This window comes from Drosophila teissieri, chromosome 2L (assembly GCF_016746235.2).
Source record: "Drosophila teissieri strain GT53w chromosome 2L, Prin_Dtei_1.1, whole genome shotgun sequence".
NCBI classification, from domain to species: Eukaryota; Metazoa; Arthropoda; class Insecta; order Diptera; family Drosophilidae; genus Drosophila; species Drosophila teissieri.
The window spans coordinates 11,232,154-11,251,394 of NC_053029.1; the positions used below are offsets into that span (position 1 = coordinate 11,232,154).

Below are 19,241 nucleotides of genomic sequence, written 5' to 3' on the forward strand. Positions count from 1 at the left end.
TATATTTCTAATGGAGTTAGAGTGAGAAAAACATACTTTTTATATTTATTTTTAAATATTTATTTTGAGAAACATCATATACATTTACTTGTAAAAAATGTAAGCTTAATTTAGTTTAAACTAAAAAAGTTAAATCAAAAATCGTTATCCAAACATCATTATAGATATGGTAATCATCGGGTAGTTACGTATGTCTGAAAGCTCAGCGGACAAATATTGCTGAAACTCTTTGGTTTGGGATTCTTTTATTTTTTTTTGGATTCGATTTTCAGAACACAATTAAGCCCGCATATCTTTCCGGTACGCACATCCGTATCGCTGGGCAAATATTTGTAGCATACTTGTCGGCGTTGGTGTTGGCGAGTGAAATGTGTAGTTGACTCACGCGTTTGTTTTGGGATCTTTCGGCCGCTTTTTTATTGTTGTCATGCGGGCACTATCACCTCGTTACAGCTTTAATTAAACCCTATTGACAGTTATCAAGTTATCAACCTAAACGCTGTGATTGAGCGACAGTTTAGCTGACGTTCCTCGAATCCGCTTCCCCTTTCGATGTTTAACAAACTGTGTGTTCCCCAGCCTGACTGATGAATGCACAATTTGGTGAAATATCTGGACTCCCGTGGGTGGGAAACCAAATATTTTCCCAAATTTTTAGAACTCGCGAAAACTGGTAAAAATTGATGCACACTAGTGCTTCTCAGGCTGTGACTCCTGGGCCTCGTGGTCCGAGGCGATCTCGAGTTCCTGCTCCTCCGCCACCGCCTCCTCGCCCTCCTCCGGTGCCTCCACGAAGATCTGGCCCATGATGATCTCCTCGGCCAGTTGATACAGCTCGCGAATATCCTGGAAAAGGCCATTTGAATTGTAGCCATTTGGTATGCAGGTATAAATGAATATGACCCACCTTGGCATTTCTGAGCGCCACTATCTTCTCGTCCTCGAAGCGCAGCTGGTCGTACTGCTGCTTGGAGATGAGCAAGCCCCGATTGAACTCGTCCTCCATCTCGGCCTCCAGTTCCTCGGCGTACTGCTGCTTGGCCAGGGTCAGGCTGATGGCATCCTCGCTGATCACCGTCTCCTCGGAGACGTCGGTGACATCGTCCAGATACTTGGACTGCAGTTCGCCGCCCTGGAAGTCATCGTCGTCCAGCGAAGATTCCCGCACGATCATCTCGCCACTGGATCGATGGGCATCCTCGATAAGTTCGGTTAACTGCTGAGTGGTGACCGCCAGTTTCACATCCTTTAGCTTGTCCTCCAGCTGGTTGCGAATACGCAGCTCGGTCTCACGGAACTTTTGCCTATTTGGAGGCAACATATTTCTTAATATCTGAGTAGCATATTTATTTACTCCTTACCTGGCCTTCACTATATTCTGTATGTCCTGGGGATCCGATGAGTAGGGCTGGGATATGCGCAGCGAACGCTCCTTCATTTTGGCACGCTCCTGTTCGAGGAACTCCTTCAGGCTCTTTTCGCACTCCCGCCAGTCCTCGTTGTCGATGCTGGAAAAGTGGGGAAGTTTTCCTTTCATTAGCCGCCATTCTGAAGCGAACTCACTAAACATTCAACTCATGCATATTAATGGCGAAATAAGAAACAGGGTTTAAGATTGCGCCCTGGGAACGAGGCGTTTTTTATCATCATTTGGAGATACGCTTTCTTCGAAGGACACAATGCTTTTCGAAAGAAATTCAGAGTTGAATACAGAGTTGAATACAGAATTGAATACAGAGTTGAATACCTGAACAAGCGCTGCCAATTTAGATAACTTTATCAAAGAGTTATTGATACCACATAGTTGTAAAGTGATATTTTTGGCACCTTTGTGCAGCAATTATATATAATCTATTTATAAACTATTATGGTTTTTATAGAGCGGCCTCATAAAATGTTATCAATTGGTTAATTGTACAACAAACTTTTCCTGGAACTTAGGGCATTTAACCTCAGTCTGTGATTTGCTGGCATTTCCCTGTCGACACCGACACCCACATTTTCCCACCCCCACCGAAGGCCGTTTAAGCCAGAGGGTTCATCTTTTTACAATACATGCAGCTTGGCCCCCCCCTTTTTTTCGCGTTGCCCCAACTCGTTGGGGATAAAGAGCTTCGCCAGAAGGCGGCGAGCGTCAGCGAGGAATAATGTATTGTTATTCATTTTTAATTTTGCCGGCATTTAATGGCGCGCGAGTTTAAGTTACTTACCGCAGCAGATCCATGCCCCTCTCCGCATCCTCCGTCCTGTACTGCTCCACCAGCAATTTCTGTTGGCGCTGCCGCTCGCGTTTCTTGGCCAAGAGCTCGGCCTCCTTGGCGGCGTGTTGGAGTCGTTCCCGCTCCCATTTCACGCCCTGGAGCTTCAAACGCTCCGCATTCTTCTCCCGAGCGGTCTTCAGCTGTTTGGCACAAAGGGGATTAGAACTTAACTGAAGTCTAAGCGGGAATCAAGCTCACCTTGGAGCGCTCCTTCTGGATCTCCATGTTGGCGTCTTTGTTGACCATGAAGATGGGATCATCGGCCAGTTCGTCTGGGATTACGTCTGACTTGCCCTCGATAATCAGCATTCGTTCGCGCTCCACTTCTTTCAACTGCAAGCACAATAAAATTATTAAATATATTTTCTTTTAAAGTAAAGATAAATTAATGAACTTTCTCAGCAAGTTCTTGGCGTATTAAGCGGAGATTAAAAGTTATCTAGTAACATTAAATTTGGTAAAGAAAAAGCGTAATAAAGCCAACCAAATTTAGTTTTCGTATCTAATAATATCGTTTGATGGCAGAACAAGCCGTTGCCCTAAGAATAATGTTTGAACTTTATTAGCGGTTGGTCTGCGGTTGATATAAAGCGAAGTGTGGCAAGGTGTGGGTGGTAATAAGCCTCTTTGTGGCTTACACATTGTTTTGGGCTAAGGCAAAGTTTGTGGTGTTGCCAAAATATCAATTTCTAAACCCCATCAACACTTCCCGACACCTTTCATCTGTTCTTCGTTGCTGTTTTTGGCGCATTGCGCGGTAATGATGAATGGAATGCAATCCGAAGCGTGAAGAAAGTTTACTTCACAGGCTCGGTATCATTTCAAACTTCAGTCAACTGCAATTGCATTTAAGGACACAGCGGACAGACAGATCTCTAAGTATTCGTATCCGCAGTGAAGCACTTTGTACTTCATAGTTTTGGAGACTCGCATGTCTCGCCGACATAAAAGGCAACTTTTGCTATCTCGCCCCGTGCCTTCCACTCGTCTTCTGGTCTAATTTTTATTACTTTGACGGCTTGGATTTGCCATTTTCATGTCGGAGGCTCATCGGATTCAATTGTTTGGGCTTCTGGCCTGGCCCCCTGGAAAACAGAGAATAAGTAGGCGGTGTCGGCGTCATTGAAAAACTTCGGGACACTTTCGCTGCGCTGCCGTGAAAAGGAAAACTTGAAAAGGGTAGGCAAGTCAATGGTGCAGGAAGCACAGCTCTAGACTTTAAGATACCGGATGCCAAGGCTTGAAAAACTAACGAAAAATAGAAAAACCGGCAAAACGTGGAAAGTTTTCCATTAAAGCAGATACAAGAAGGAAATATAAATAAGCAGATTTATTGAAATTGAAGAAATGTGGGAAATATTTAAGTTATCGATGGGGTTGTCCTATTCAAAACCTATACAACCCGTTCTCACCCTCGAAAATAAATGTTCTACGTGACTCTGCCTGGCGACAAATTTGTTTAGGACTCTCGTCTCATATTTTCCCCGTTCTAAACTTCATCAAAATTAAATTACCAGCCAAGCAAATTGGTCACATTTGTGTTTGGATGCCAAGGGGTTAATTGGGCTGCCCGGATTAGAGCCAACAAAGAGAGTATCCATTCCTTACCTCACGGGCGCGAATGCGGGACAGCAGCTGCTTGCGGTAATCCTCGTCGATCCGCTGCCGCAGCTCCTTCATGTAGCTCCGGTCCGTCAGCTTGACCACATTGGTGCCCATCAGACGCTCCAGGCGGGCGCTAATGCGCGGCAAATTGAAACTGGAACAAATGGAAAGTTACAGCAAGGTGAGCGGAAAAATTCAGGCCGAGATATGAAAAAATGTGCGCAATCATAATGAAAAGAACAAATGGGGGACAAGTCAATGTTAATGGCCTCTGCCAAATGTAAGACAGTAAATTTTACGCTTAATTACAGGCTCAACCTTCACCACCCCCACCGCCCCAGCCATCAACTTACCCACACCTAGGTGGGAAAATCCCACATGGGTCGTCCGCTGAAGGCGTTTTAGCGCTTGTAACTGTTGGTAACGAATGAGGTCGGGCCGCATTCTCGGCCTGTTACTATAGCGCTGTTCACTCGCTGCGTTCGCCAACTGCCGCCAGTATATTATTTTGGTTGCCAAACACCCGAAACCGACAACACAAGGACAAGAAGTCGTTCTCCGACTTCTCCGTGCCCAACACAGTGGGCCAAAACGAAAGATGGTTTCTATGAAATTTATCAGATTTAGAAAGGTGCCTATGAACAAGAACCGATGCTCTCAATAGGTCTCAGAAAAAAACGCATCTTAATTTACATATGATCAGTTTAATGAAAATAGCAACATGTTTTGCTAAAACATAATGCGTTTTATTGGCAAACTTGGTAGACGAAGAATACTTAACTCCACTGCAAGATCCACTGTTCTCCCAACTTTTTCTTATACTTTTCACGTGATATGCACACCAGCCAACAAGACCAAAAACAACCATATAAACCTCACCTACCAGCACCCCAAATATTTTGGCGTAATGTTAGACATGCAGGGCAGGGTGGGACTGTATCGTGGAGAACCCACAGATGGATTCATGGGTGAGCGGCGGACAAAGCGGGGGAAGACTGTCTCGCCTCGTCAGACTTTTAGACTTTCGCTAGGCTTTTTAGCAATGGCTCACATGGCCCTTCTTTCTTCATTCTTCTTTCTTTTTGCGGTTCTATATGGTAAATAGGTATTTTATTTCTACATGCTATAAAGCAACTTAATGCGGGCAGGTCATGAGACTTGTGCACTCATCTAACAAACATCAGCCCGTACTCGTGCCATGTGGCTTTCGAATTCGAAATTCATCATGGGATTAGTCAGTCCTAGTTAATGCATGTCGTTTAGTTGACAATTAGATGGGTTAGTTTATATGTAGGGATTCCTATGCAGGGAGTTTCTTGTGGCATACCTTGGATTGGAGCCAAGATTGCTTTACCTCCTCAAGCACCCAATAAAAAATCGTTCAATTCAAGCAGGCTATTAACAGAACCCATTTTTAACAGATACAATGTGGTCTTTGATGTTGCCACGAAAATCGTAGCTGGCAATAGTTCAAAGTCATCAAAGTTCAATTCAATCAATTTTCAATCACAAGCAGGTGAGGAGAGTAAAATCCTACCCCAGTTGGCATTGACATTGATAATGAAATTTCAGGACATCAATGGGTGTTGTCGTCGTATCAATAACCCGGCTCATGTCACATGCTACATGCTACATGCTACATGCATAAATTACGTATACGCCACGTCGGCCAAAGGGGTTGCGGCAAGAAAGCAGTCTGTCATGTCTGTGCCCTAGAAAATCCCCAGGTTGCAAGCCTCAATTTATGACCCGCTCGCCATAAACAAGGAAACCCCTTCGCTTGTATCAGTTCCTGTGATAGTTCACATCTTTTTATTGCAACTTCCGCGAAACTTCTCGAGTGCAACTTCTCCCGGTGACATTTGCAACGGTCGCATCCGCTGCTGTCACGATTCTTCGGGTGGGCCATGATTTATGGCTCGCCCACCTGGGGTTCCCCTGGTATTAACCCATTTTTGCTGGGGAGTGCGTGGGCGCCGAGTGGGTTAACATAGCATATCCGATTGCCTTTGGCCATTTGCGGCACTAGTCGGCTCAATAACGCATTAAAAATGGGTCTATTTCTTTTTGTCATCGCTTGCGTTTGTGCTTTTATTCCGTAAGTGCTCGCAATGAATATGATTTATTGGGTGGTTATGTATCCCAGTCTTTATTGGAGCGAAAGGCTTCGTAATGGATACAATTTTTTCTGTCGATCTTGAACATTTTTAAATGCTAAATTGTTTCAAGCTGATAATATTTAATTCGGATTTATTTTGTACTTCGCTTCGTTTCCCATGGTTCTATTTAACTTACAACCATAAATAAGTGTTCTTTTAGACCCTCGATTACTCTTTTCTCCTTGTAGGCGTAATGTGTCAGAGCGGAAAAGTCCCATTGATTACATTTATGACTTAATTAGCGGCATTTTGCAGCCGAGCAGGGAAGCATATTAACTTACACCCTTGCCTTGCCATAGTCTTCCCTGTCATCGGCTATCGAAGAAGAGGAGCCATAAAAACCCAGCGAAGTATGCGGGGTTGTTGAGCAGGAAGAAGGAAGCAGGAAGCAGGACTTCAGCTCCTGCAAGGGTGCAACGCTAATTAATGCCAAGGAGACGTGCATAAATTTCACGAAGCGTTGACATTTATGTCTTTTGCCATTCGGCCATTAAAATTGATAATTGCAACACGTAGCTGGGGAAACAAATATGTTTGTTGCAAGGGTGCTGCTGGCTGTTATTGAAATGTGCTTCCGATTGACCCATAATAAAACCGTTCATTGGATAAAATAATTATATGATTTTCGTTTTATCACCAAACATAATCTTTCAAGAACCTATAAATTTTAGTGGTACAAATGGTACCAAATCATATTTTCGTTTCTAACCCAAATTCGTGTGTTTACCTCTCCTCCGGCTCCAGAGTGCATTGCACAAAGTCGATGAGGAAGTCCTCCTCTATATTGATCTTTATCATTGGCACGGATTTCTTAGTCCTCTTCCCCCTCAAAGATTTTCCAGCCATAACAGGTGAGAAAAGCGAAAGGTGTTCACTTTATTCCCTCATTTTCGCACCAATTCGAGCGGGAACACAACCTGCGGAACTTTCACCCGAACTCGACAAAGTCAACCGGCGAATGTGGCGCCCTTTTCGCAGGACTCGACTCCTTGGGCTGCCGCTCCTCGTTGTAGTTGCTTTGTAGTTGACACACACGTGTGTGTGGCGTCGAGTGGCACGTGTAGGAAACGGAAGCAACCCCACTTTTTACCTTTGCTCCCCAGTGCCTTACGATTTCTAGGCGTTGGCACTAGAGTCCCGATTCCGATTCCGAATCCGCTTCCGTTCTAGGATCCAAATCCGAATCGGTATTCCGAGTCCTGTCTGGCCTACACATCGCATGTTAAAGCATTTAATGCTAGGCGTAATGACACGACACCAATGTCAATATTTTGACGGCGTAGTGTGTCAACAAGTTTCCAATGCGCAGTGCTCAAGATTTCTGAGCCTCGACAGTGGGTTAGGGTTCAACAGCTTAAGGTCTTGATCAAAGCCAATCTCTCAAATTGGAATGATAAACTATTGGCTTACGGGTAATCAGTAGGACGATTAGTAGTATACTTCATTCTGCTATATCCGTCTGCCAGTCTGTTTGTATAACTTTTATAATGTCGGGACTAGGGATTTGTTTTAAAATATGGTTTAGATCGTATATAGTCGTTGAAGAGTATAAATATATATAATATGATAGTCGAATTAACGCACAATTGAGTTTCCGTATTATACAATTTTACATATTAAAAGCAAATCTCTTGATTTTAGCAAGGAACCAACCAAATCCGAAATAAGCTATTGATGATAAGAAAAGGTTAACAAATCCCTATTTATAATACCCCCAAAAAGACTTAAATTTGATTCATATTTTGTTTCGTACTTCGAGCCATTTACCCTCCCAAATATATAACGCGATTGAACAGCCATTCAGAGCCAAAGTATTGAAATAGTTTTGAAGGTTTCCACTCTGAGGTGTCGTGGGAACTGAAAAGCCAGTTTCGTTCTAACCATTTCACTCTCGGATTTTCCCCCAGCTCTTTGCTTCTGGCCAACAACTGTCGGTGTTTATTTAACCGTTAGATCTCGTTTTCCGTGTCCCTTTGTTTTAGCACGGAACCACTGAGTAAAAGTTTTCCGCAAGGGAATGGCGAACTACTTCTACGAGGATGGGTTCCAAAGGGGGCAGTGGATGAGGAGCTGGATTCCGGGGGTGGTGGATGGCAGTCTCACATTACCGTGAAACCAGATAACAATTTCGCTTTATGACCGCGTTTCATGCCAACGAGACATAGAATAATTTCCTCTAATCGACTCGTAGCGCGGAAATTGAGCAAACACTTTGTATTGAGTCGCAGTCACCGGTGGTTGGGTGGTCTGATTTCTTGGTGGCCAATACGTTCGAAATTTCTTCTTTGGCATTGCCTGTGTGATGCCATTGCCTCTCGCATTATGTGTTAGCCAGTGATGCCTCTATTATATATATGACATGCACCTACATTTTCAGGAATTCTAAACTGGATCTGAGCCTAGTGCTAATACTTATTGCAGAATAAGCTAAGTTCATGTTTTACTTCATTAATTTTAATATTTACGATTTTATAAAATTTTTTTTTTAATATATGTATGTACCAAAATGTTAAAATGGCAGCACTAATGCCGATCACATTTGCAACCCGTCAGTAAGTCATTTGATTTCCGGTCCGCCCACTTCTACGATGGTCTCATTCACCTGCTTCGCCAACTTTAATTGCAGCGTCTTCCGGCATCGCGATTCGTGCCAAAAAGAGCCTCAAGAAATATCTTTGAGAATCTGATAAGCTTATTGTGTAACCTTCGGTGGATGCACTTCTTTATGCACTTTTCCTCATTTTCAATAGCTGTTAGTTAGTTAGGGCACATGTTTATGTACTGCCAATTCCACTTTACCCCCTATTTTCCACTTCATATTGGTTGTGAAATAGAAAATATGGGTTTGTTGGAATTTTTTTTACATGTTGAAGGCACTGAAATATATATGTATTTATTAAAGACAAGTATGGAAATGCAAATGCATATTAATTCAAGTCAGTGGTTTGAGTTTTGGATCTCATTTTATTATGGCCCACGGGGGTTTTTGTTCCTGCTAAGCTTTGCGAAAAGCTTTTATGAATAGTTACACTTAAAGAACTGACTTCAGCATTTGCCTTTTGAAAATATCAAATAATGTGTGTTTCTTATTTATGAAAAAAGATGACTGTATTTTCTAAACGAAATCAGCCACTAAAAAAATTAATAATAATTTAATAAAATATACACACTGTGTGAATACTACTGGTTCGTTCAAGATAAACATTTTAAATTGATTCATTTCTTCTTACTTGCACTTGACTAGGTCCTGCAGATCCTCCGGCGAAAGCGCGTACTCGGGATCCAGTAGCGGACCATTGCGCTTCCGGTTCCGGCTGCGATGTTTCCTGCGCAGACCAGATGGACTCTTCGCCGCGGAACGGAGGGCCAAGGCGACGTTGTCGCTGCTCTGGAAGCTGGTACTTATGCCCGGATCCTGGATGGCAATGATGGGTGCACTCGAGGAGCGTTCGTCCGTGTACTTGACCGCCGAGGTGGCAGCACCGCCGGCCAGTTCCTCGGCCTTGGCCTTCTCGGCGAAACTGTCGCGGCGCCAGGATGGCGTGAGGGTTCGGATCACATTCTGGGTGTCCGAGAAGCCCTCGTAGTTGTACTTCTTTCGCAGACTCAGCCCCGAGAGGTACTCCAGTGTTTGCCAGACGTTCATCTTGTTCGCACTGTACGAGGGCTCCTCGTCGACTGACCAGCAAGCGTTGCGTGCAATCCGCTGGGCCAGGAGCATAGTCACTGTGGCACATCGGTTGCCCGGCGGCGGGGGTGCCCATTCCCGGGAGTCGGATAGTGCAACAGTTCCGCCCGCGCCCACCACTCCGATCCCGGCGGCATCAGCCTTCATGGCCGTGAGTGACATATGCGGAACAGTTTGTTTAGGCCCAAATTGAAATGTAATTAAGTTTCCGATTCCGTTTAAAAACTTCGTCCTCATCCTGCGACGAACGAACTTCATATGGTTCTGCTTCTGGTTCTGCTTTGCGATTTTGATTCTGATTCTGGGTGGGATCACCACCACCGTCGGCGTGTCCGTGTCCGTGTCCGTTGCGTGGCAGCCACGCGCTCGTACTCGCTGTTTATTGTATCCATTTTGCGCCATTAAAAATAATATCATTCTGATTGAGTGACGCGCCGCTTAAGTACTTTCCTTCTTCGTTGTCCTCGCACTGACACCGTTTTCCGTTTTCAGTTTTCTGTTTTCCGCCTGCCGCTTTCCTTTTTATTGAACACGCAAAGTGTCGGCATCGCATCGGTGTATTATATGGTATTTTCCCCCACCCCAAAACGCCTTTTTCATTACCCCGTTCGCGATTGTTTTTGGGGGCCCCCCTCCCCTGCCTGGCACCTCGCATCATTGTGGATACGCAGCCCCGACAAAAGGCGAGTGAAGCCAGTGCTAATGGAGCCAGTGGGTTTCCCCACCACACATTGTCTTGACATTAGCCCCATTTTGGTAATGGAACCTACGGATCATGGGATTCTCTGCTAAGACAGCAATAAATACATTTCATTTTTTGTTCTCTTTGACTAAATAAAGTCAGCTTCTATAAATTCATATTCAAAGAATATTCAATGGAAAGGTTCTTTTACAAAAGATTACTTAATATTATAAATAATGGACTTTCAGTGATACATATCTGGCAAGGATCTTAACCTTGGGGCCAGACAATTCCCGACTTTACCGCCCCAAAAAGGCAAGGCAACCCGCGAAACTTGAGTTTTCCGACGACCCAGTGAGAATAACCAAGCCAATTTCCCGTTTCCATCACTCCTGTTCCCCAATTACTTGCCAAAGTTTCGCCGACGGCTGATGGCTGCACTTGCTCCCCTTCTCTCCTGGGTGTTCATTTGCATTCGAGAAGTTGAGCCATCTATCAAAGGCTTCGTTAGCATCGCGTGACTGAACGTTGTCCGGAAATTAGCACCACCCACTCAAGCCGAGGAAGATTTTTGGACAAGTTTTGGGGAGCGCAGGATGGGTCGGTGATAAATAATCTTATCAGACGATGTGATGCAATTGAGTGCGAATATTTCCCCATCGCACACTTAATTGCCATGGAAATATTTCTGGGTGTGGCAGGGCCGTACTTTATGTGTAAGCCTGACAATTTGATGGATGCAATAAAATATTATGGCTGCGGCTGTGGCAAAGAATCTTAATTGAATGGCAGCGCACTGCATTGGCGCCAATCGGTGTCAGAGTCACCGAACCAGCAATCGGCCAACTTCAGTGCACCGGAGAAAAGTAGCAACTTTTGGCAATGATTTGGATCATTTACACATTTATGTTTTAATAAAATTACTTTTCTGAACATTTTTCGCTTAATTAAATTGCTTAACTTAACACTGATATTTGATAGTTACGATTGTTACTTATGTAGCGAACTACTTAAAAATATTCTAAGAAACTATTCATTTGAAGTGAATTATAATCACCTAATGCCAACTATTACTTTGATTTAATCATAATAACTAACGAAATCTTCGAGTATTTCTCTCAGTGTGGCTATAAACAGCACGAAAAGCACTTGATGCCAATGAATTCTGACACACGTGTTCCAACCACTTCCACTTCCACTTCACCACCACCCACCACCCACCGCCCACTCTACCCACTGAGCTGGTGGTTCGGCACTGAATGTTCTCTACTCACGCAACAATGACATCGGGATCCTCCCACCACTTCTTGTTCGAAGGCTGCAGCAGAAGGCTCACCTGTCGCCAATGGTTCTTGTGCACCACCTTTGGATGCAAATAAAAGTTACAGAATTTTAACCATTTTATGAAGCTTAGTGGGTAGCTACCTTGTACTTTTTGGGATCGTAGGCATTGTGATCTTTCTCGGTGAACACCAGGCGTGCCATGTCTAAAAATCCTCTGAATCCTTTCACGAAACTAGAGTGTTTCTGGTACTCAGAAGGAGTTCTTCACATCAAGTATAGTATTTGAAAATATAAATAGTGCTTGCTTGAAACGGAATTAGGTGTTTGTGTATACTGACTGAAGATTTTGCTTTGTCAAAAGCTTAAATTGACTGTTAAATGAAAGGAATTGTGTTCTTAAATTTTTAAAATTAAATACACAAAAAATTTACCGCTTTTATTTATAAAAAATTTAATTTTTTTTTACATATTCCATTGCTGACGAGTTTTACTGATATTCAAATGCCTTCTAATTTATTAGGTAGAATTTTACATGCGTTAAGTAATTGCTTCCCGACTAAAAAGCGAAAGTGGTTTTATAAACTTACTTATCGTTTCTTAATGGAATCAATAGATATATTTTATATATGCAAAAGAAAATTACTCTACAATACGGTATAGTCCTAACATATTATAAGAAAATTATAAAACATTGTTCACTATATACAAATATGAACTAAACGTTAGAAAACTTAATTGCCTAATATTATATAAAATAAAATTATATAATAAAATAAAATTATATAATAAAATTATATAAAATAAAATTATATAATATAATATAATATATTTACTTCAAGTTGAATTGTTTCCCGCTTATGGACTCTCTAGTATATCAAGTGTTCCTGGACATATGTTGGCGTTGGCTGCATTTGTGATATGCAAATGGAAATGGAAACGAGAATTCTAGAGTCGGTGACCAAAATGGATCAGTTTGCCTACAACTGGCGGCCGGCACATTAATTTCAGGGCGAGCTTACTGAGGTGAATTTAATTACATTCTGCTGATGAAATTTAAATGGACAGCGAGTGGTGCTGAATGTGTGTGTGGGGCGATGGTGGTACATTGGTGCGGCGGTGGCTTGTAATTTGCGTATCTATTGTTGTTAGGGGCACCCGAGACATGGCTTTAGTCTATACTCGTATTATTTAGATTGAAGTCATGGTTATGGATTGGCCGAATCAAATGAGACCAGTCTTGTTTTCGTCATGTCAACCGGCGTGGCTAATTGTCGCGCACTTGAATTGTCGTCAATGAATTGTGGATATTGATTCGGGAAGGTCAAGGGGTTGGGGTTGGGGGTTGAGGTTGGGGCTGGAGGTATTACGTGGTTTGTTCTCTGGGCCAGTTTCCGCATTTGTGCAGCAAACATACACATGGCTGATCGATCTGCTCAATCTGAGAACTGGCCTTATATGCTAAATGGAATTATGGATCGGAGCTATAAAAGCACTTGGCCAACGGGCAGATGTCAGTTAGTTTCGTTTCAAGCGTCACTGAGATCACAGAAGCCAACATGAAGGTGAGACTGAATGGATATTGGATAAATGGAGCCTACTCCAAATACTACTAGCTCTTCACAATTTGAAAAGGACAACATAAAGATATATATGCGGAATGCTGCAATATTGTACATAAAGGATAAAAATCATAAATTGATATCAGATTGCAGATCTTTAGTTTATTTTGATACTTATAGCTTACCATCATACAATCAGTTTCTTACTGAACAAATTACGAAGAAACTTCTTAAATGAAATTATTTCTGTCATAGTCTTAAAAGTAGCTGAGCTCGCCACTTAATTGAGATCCTTATTTCCAGTTCGCCGTTGTCGTAGTCCTGTTCGCTTTGGCCTATGGTGTCAACAGCTCGGTGGTGCCGCTCCTGACCTCCGCCCACGGCTTGGTGGTCGGTGCTCCCGCCGTCGCCGGTTCGGTGGCCATCCAGGCATCCGCGGTTCCCGCTGCCGTTCCACTGGCCCTGTCCCCAGCCGGACCCGTGCTCATCCAGTCTGGACCAGCGGTGGTTGCCGCCCCTGTTCCTGCCGTGGTGTCCGCTCCTGCTGTGGTTGCTGCCCACGCACCCGCCGTGGTGGCCGTCGCCGCTCCGGAGGCCAGCTATGTGGCCAAGACCCGTGGTGCTGTCCATGTGGCTCCTCTGCCCGGACACGTGCAGTCCGCCGCCTCCGTGAACCTGGAGCCCGCACCAGGCACCTGGTAAACACCTGAACGGACCCCTGGATTACCCCCACTTCGATCCTGACCGCCACTTGCTCGCATCTTTACCACATTTTTTGGTTTTTTAAGTTACCGAAAGGTCTTTCCACTCCGGAGATCCTCGTTGAGGAGATCCTCGTTTCTTCAGCAATCTAAGTCAATCCTATCCAGTCTATCGCTTTCCGCTGTACTCTCTGGTCTATATTTATCCACCCCGCTGTTGTCATATGGAAATTTTGTTTCTTTTTGAATAAAAAAATTTTATTAAAACAATTGAAAGTGGTATGAAAATACTTATTGGTAACTATTTACGGTTCCAGAAGAATAATTTGAAAGAATTCTTAATAATTCGACTCACCTTTGGATCGGCAATTAGAGACCCCACCCTTTGCCCAACTCCCACGCCTTCAAGTGCAGCTAGCATTGGACAGCTAAATGGCTTAAAACAATCTCGATCGATGGCCGATTAACGATGCCAGTAATTAATCAATTCCGGGGCCTCAGACCGGCGCTACAGCAGGGGCGTTGACAAAAAGCCGCTCCAGAAACGAGACGCAGTTGCTCGGCAGCTGGACCACTTTGTTGCCAACTAACAAACCAACAAACAGCCGTCGAACCGAACCGAACTGGTCTCTGAACTGAAAACGAGAGTACTACCACTACTCGATCTGGAGCAGGGGCGGTTTGCCTTGATCGCCGCACACTCGCACTTGCAATTATTAATAGAAAAATGTGCAAAAACTTGATACGGCCGCGATGGAGTTAAGTAATGCCCATGCAAAGTAATGCGGTTCAGACCCAATCCACAAAGCCTTAACGCCCACTGCAGACCCCTGAAAGCCGTTAGCCAATTGTCCCGATTCCGATGGGATATATAGGACTTTTCGTTGCCATGTTATTATATATTATAAATATATTGCAAGCTATAATAATATATCTATACATTCATTTATCAATAAACAATATCGAAAAAGTGTAATTTTATTATATTTTTATACTTAAAGAAGCCAGATAATAACACAATTAAGATGGTAATTCCTAGGGTATCATATATTGTGAATAATAAGAGGATAATAACTGCTGGCTTGATGCTCCAACATTTTCACCGAAAACAGACTTGACGGAAAACATGATAAGCGAAAAATGCCTGGGCTTTCAATAAAAGTGTCAATTGCCGGCGAAACGTGAGGCCAAGAAAGCTGATGGGGAATGGGGGATGTGGGTTGGGGAGTCGTCTCTGTGGGGGGCAAGGGGCGGGGGCCAAGTGGCAGCTAAGCAAACGGCAGCGAAACATTTTGCCGCGTTGTTTAGTGTCGTGTCGGCAGCCAAGCCCCATGGCAATTGGCCATAAATCTAGAGCCAGCCATTCACTTTTTTCCTTTTTTCTTCACTCGCCGCAAGTGGGCTTAACTCGATCAACGGCTGCGTGTACGCAAAACCAAAAGAACGCATGACGCGGCTACCGAATGCAAGTTGGCCTAAACCACCGCCCCCCCTCGCCTTTCAGGTGATTGTGCAGCAGCAAGTTCAAGTTTACGCACTTTGTGGCTTCCTGCTTCGAACGGGTTCACTGCACTTGAGCCAAACGCACTTCGCTGTTTCTGGTTTTTACGCAGAATCGAGTTCAACTTGGCCCACTGCGATTGCACTGCGATTGCCTCTTATTTGTGGTCTACGCAATTCGCACTTCTTGTTGGCAAGGCGAAGGCAGTTCACTTTTTGGTGATCACTTCTGGTAGCTGCACAGGAATTATGTTTATGGATTTGAAAAACTGACTTAATATATAATGAACTATTTTAAATAGTGTCTTTATGTTTGTTTACTTTGGTTTTAATTGTTGCAGGTAAATGAAAACCCGAATAATAAAATATTACATACCATTTTTGTGCACTTCAATTGCATGTAAATAGTATTAACTAAATAACTGGATGTTTAAGCCTCGATTGTAAGAATGCAAGCTAGATACACAGCTTATGTTTTGTGAACTATATACTGTAAACATTCATTGAAAGTCATTCATAATAAAAAGTAGTCCCAAATAGATCGTTTATGACTTGGAAATTAGCTATATTCGCTTTAGCTTTATTGGCAATAAAAAGCATATAAAAAGGTAACACCACCTTAATGAGCAGGTGTGACTAAATGGTCCAGTTATTTGTAATACTGATATTTTTGCAAGTGTATATAGCCATTACATCATTTAAGCCATCCACTTGCGTGTGGGCGATGAGTGGTTGAATAAGGTCAGTGTTCCGGCGAAGGATCGAGCCAGTTCTGCAGTCGAGTGATTCATTCGCAGAATCGATCAGAACAGGGCGTTTTCCCCCTAGAAACTGGCAATCCATTTTCAGAGCAGAAAGCCAAGAAAAAAAGATATACCGCTCCATGGCTGGCTGGATTTCGTAACAGCACAACGGCACGGCTTTCTTATCCGCACCCACAACTGGTTGGTGGCCTAAATATAGTTCGGCTGGCAGTTGCAGTTGCAACCTGTAGCCAAATACTACTCGCATTCGAGTGAGCGACAAGTATCTGGCGGGTTGCATGAGCGGCAAACAAACTTGTTGCACACACTCGTTCAGATTTTTGTGAATTTCGTGCCAGCAGCAGCAGCAGCAGCAGCTGTATAGCTGGGTGGCAAAAAGGAAAATATGCAGGGAAAATGGTGGAAAAATGGGGGGACAGAAATGCAAGGCAGCGCAGAAATTCCGCTAGCCACTTGCTAACGTCATAAACACACTAACCAGCCCATATACTCGTAGAACTCGTTGAGTTAGCAACAATTGTGTGGCTAGGCTCTTTGTTAGTTGTGACAGTTGTGTAGTGACAACCGCGACCACTAAAGTGGTTAATTATTGCCCTCTCTTAATGACCATTAGGAGTCCGCTTAGCATGCTAATTGTAATTGGATTAATTAACCGCAGATCTTGATCGCCAGCTAACGGTTACGGGGCAATAACATACTCGGCCAATTGATTACGTTACGATTGCAATTGCATCATTTGCGCCTCTCGGTTCGATTCGATTTGAAACAAAAAATCAGCCTTTTGGAGGCCGCCCACTCGAAAATTCCTTGCCAGAGTCCAAGTGTGATTGTCTATGCAGGCTAGTTAAATTAATTTAGTTCGAACAACAATTAAAACTAAATCAGTTGGACATTGGTCGACCATCAGATGATCTTAGCAATAAATACATTTTTTATTTTTATTTATTTATACAATAGGAAACTAATAAGCACTTAGTACTTATGAATTTGATTAGCCAATAATTACAACTTAAAGCTATGATTACCATTTAAAATGTTCATGTAAATTTATGAAATTTGTTTGCAATTCTTTTCGTGATATTCTCAAGTTTTTAAACTGAACACGACAGGTGTGCCAGGTGAACCGCAGTTGTTAGTTTCACACATAGTAGTGTATGAAAGCCAAATTAAATAATGAGCAGCAGGCCAGAGGTGTTGGCGGTGTGGGTGGAAATGCTGGTTACCAAATGCTGCAAACCAAATTCGCCGGCTGGCTGGCTGAAAAAAGCCCACCCCACTGGGTCTCCACCTTGATGCCACTACCACGTTGCTAGCAACAAGTTGCAACAATCGGCGCGCCGCCAAATTGAATTCAAGCGTGGCTAACATTCCACGTCCAAGTCGATAACCGCCCTGCCCCGCTCCTCTAGCCAATTAGTTTCATTCTGTTTATGCGATTTTAATACGGAATTCGAATTCATCTAACCCAAAGTGGGCGTGGTCGTGCGGGGAGCTGTGATAAGGACACACCATATAGCCTTAGCATGATGCAATCGGGCGGTGATATTGCAACAAAGGCTGCGGCTTGCTGCTTGCTGCTTGGTGCCAGCAGGCATGCTTTGTTATTAAAATGCCATTAAAATTGGGACAGGCGCTTAAATTTGATATACAGTCAGACAAATGAATACTGAAGTTTAAACTATAATGCTCATTTTCCAAAAAAATGTAATTAATAAGTCCTTTGAATTGTTGACTTTTGTTTTAATTATAATTTAAATATGTTATGATACTTGTTATTTAGCTAGATACCTTACCCGTACATTCCGCTTGGGCTGGGGCACACGTTGGCTGCCATTGTTTGGGTTGTGCAACTGCCACGGCGTCAATCTGATTTATGCCACTTGACCGGACCGCCGCCCGTGTCCGCTGTCTTGCCGCCTTAGAAACCCAACGCCTTGCAGCTTTGCCGCCTTGCCGCTTGGACGCCTGCGCACTCGCCTTGCAGCGGAATATCAGAACTCCATGTCCAAGATCAATGCCAGCTCAGCGCGACTCAGTCTCAGTCTCGGTCTCCAATGAGCACGCTGCTCATGCCGGGCCAATGGGTATCCGGAATTCGAGGCGTGGCACTATTTAATGACGGAGTGGGAGTTCACATGCTGTGCACCTGGTCACAGGGAATTTACGTATGCAAAATACTTGCCCACTGACAGACATTAGGAAGCACTATGCTTTAATGGCCGAATGCGAAAAGTAAGAAGTTTTTGATGTCTTACCAGTTATGCCATTTAACTTTCTAACTTTAATATTACACAGGATATAAGGACAAAGGAATTTAACGACAGCACGAGAACGAAAAAAGACAATATAAACAGCTACACCCATGATTGTAATGCTGATAATGCACCTTTATTCAGTGCACCTGGCCACAGAATAAGCTATAAATGCCACGGGCCATTTGCATACAACACAAAAACATAAGGAGAATATGTGTGGAATATATACTAATATCTTTTGTTTAAACCTTGTAGCCGACTAGGTGACGACGACCGATGACCTCGCCCATGTAGAACCAGGTAATCACCTCCACGGTGACCAGCATATTCAGCCAGGCCTGACCGACGGTCACCTGGGAGAGCCCGGACTTCTTCAGCTGCCCCTTCATGTCCTTCTTGGACGCATTCTTGGCGGCCTCTGCGGTCTGCTTCAGCTTCTGGAAATCAGCGGGCAGTGGCGGTGATAGCTCCACCTTGGCATATTTCCAGAATTCATCGAGCTGCGGACGTGCTGCCACAATCATTTCTGCGTAATACCATATGGGGATTATAAGTTGGCCGAACTAGAAGTGCACATCTTACTGTTCGCTAGGGTCTTTGCCTTGGCAACCAATTGACTCATTTTGTTGATAGAAAAATAAAAGAAGAAATGCAAATTTCTGAAATTTTCACAATTTTACGGCGGAACGTTTGCGTACAAAGTTATCAAACTGAGAGCTGTCAAAAATGAGTTGACATTTCAACAATGGGTCATGCGACTTAGGATATCTAAAAAGGCTACCA

General features: G+C 43.5%; 3 protein-coding genes across 5 annotated transcripts; 1 reads left to right on the top strand and 2 right to left on the bottom strand.

The window, feature by feature from the left end:
• Positions 1-193: 193 nt before the first annotated feature.
• On the bottom strand, positions 194-12,039 carry LOC122625165 (probable DNA double-strand break repair Rad50 ATPase). 3 transcript variants are annotated; one of them, XM_043805126.1, is made up of 8 exons: positions 11,821-12,039; positions 11,670-11,758; positions 3,870-4,020; positions 2,460-2,594; positions 2,211-2,401; positions 1,362-1,508; positions 908-1,304; positions 216-846 (listed from the first exon to the last, which is right to left on the bottom strand). In XM_043805126.1, exons 1-8 carry the CDS (start codon positions 11,878-11,880, stop codon positions 691-693), a joined length of 1,326 nt encoding a protein of 441 aa, XP_043661061.1. In that variant the 5' UTR covers positions 11,881-12,039; the 3' UTR covers positions 216-690. The 3 variants fall into 3 exon arrangements, with proteins under 3 accessions (XP_043661053.1, XP_043661061.1, XP_043661070.1); XM_043805118.1 differs by lacking the exons at positions 11,670-11,758; positions 11,821-12,039 and adding an exon at positions 9,256-9,875 and having other exon boundaries at positions 194-846; XM_043805135.1 differs by lacking the exons at positions 2,211-2,401; positions 2,460-2,594; positions 3,870-4,020; positions 11,670-11,758; positions 11,821-12,039 and adding an exon at positions 1,748-1,766 and having other exon boundaries at positions 218-846.
• A 1,148-nt stretch (positions 12,040-13,187) lies between these two features.
• On the top strand, positions 13,188-14,209 carry LOC122626401 (adult cuticle protein 1). The gene is made up of 2 exons (XM_043806649.1): positions 13,188-13,241; positions 13,542-14,209. The coding sequence occupies exons 1-2, from the start codon at positions 13,188-13,190 to the stop codon at positions 13,938-13,940; spliced, it is 453 nt and encodes a 150-aa protein (XP_043662584.1). The 3' UTR covers positions 13,941-14,209.
• Positions 14,210-18,575: 4,366 nt separating this feature from the next.
• Positions 18,576-19,200, bottom strand: LOC122626128 (ATP synthase subunit g, mitochondrial). Its single transcript, XM_043806274.1, has 2 exons — positions 19,041-19,200; positions 18,576-18,984 (listed from the first exon to the last, which is right to left on the bottom strand). The coding sequence occupies exons 1-2, from the start codon at positions 19,078-19,080 to the stop codon at positions 18,701-18,703; spliced, it is 324 nt and encodes a 107-aa protein (XP_043662209.1). The 5' UTR covers positions 19,081-19,200; the 3' UTR covers positions 18,576-18,700.
• Positions 19,201-19,241: the final 41 nt, after the last annotated feature.

What these genes read in the sequence shown, in the direction of transcription:
- LOC122625165 (XM_043805118.1), bottom strand. Translation starts at nt 9,875, where the DNA reads ATGTCACTCACGGCCATGAAGGCTGATGCCGCCGGGATCGGAGTGGTG. An exon ending in AGGGGCATGGATCTGCTGCG is followed by an intron (nt 1,509 to 2,210) that starts GTAAGTAACTTA and finishes CCACTTTTCCAG; the next exon opens with CATCGACAACGAGGACTGGC. An exon ending in TGGCGCTCAGAAATGCCAAG is followed by an intron (nt 847 to 907) that starts GTGGGTCATATT and finishes GGCCTTTTCCAG; the next exon opens with GATATTCGCGAGCTGTATCA.
- LOC122626401 (XM_043806649.1), top strand. Translation starts at nt 13,188, where the DNA reads ATGTCAGTTAGTTTCGTTTCAAGCGTCACTGAGATCACAGAAGCCAAC. An exon ending in TCACAGAAGCCAACATGAAG is followed by an intron (nt 13,242 to 13,541) that starts GTGAGACTGAAT and finishes CCTTATTTCCAG; the next exon opens with TTCGCCGTTGTCGTAGTCCT.
- LOC122626128 (XM_043806274.1), bottom strand. Translation starts at nt 19,080, where the DNA reads ATGAGTCAATTGGTTGCCAAGGCAAAGACCCTAGCGAACA. An exon ending in GGCAAAGACCCTAGCGAACA is followed by an intron (nt 18,985 to 19,040) that starts GTAAGATGTGCA and finishes GGTATTACGCAG; the next exon opens with AAATGATTGTGGCAGCACGT.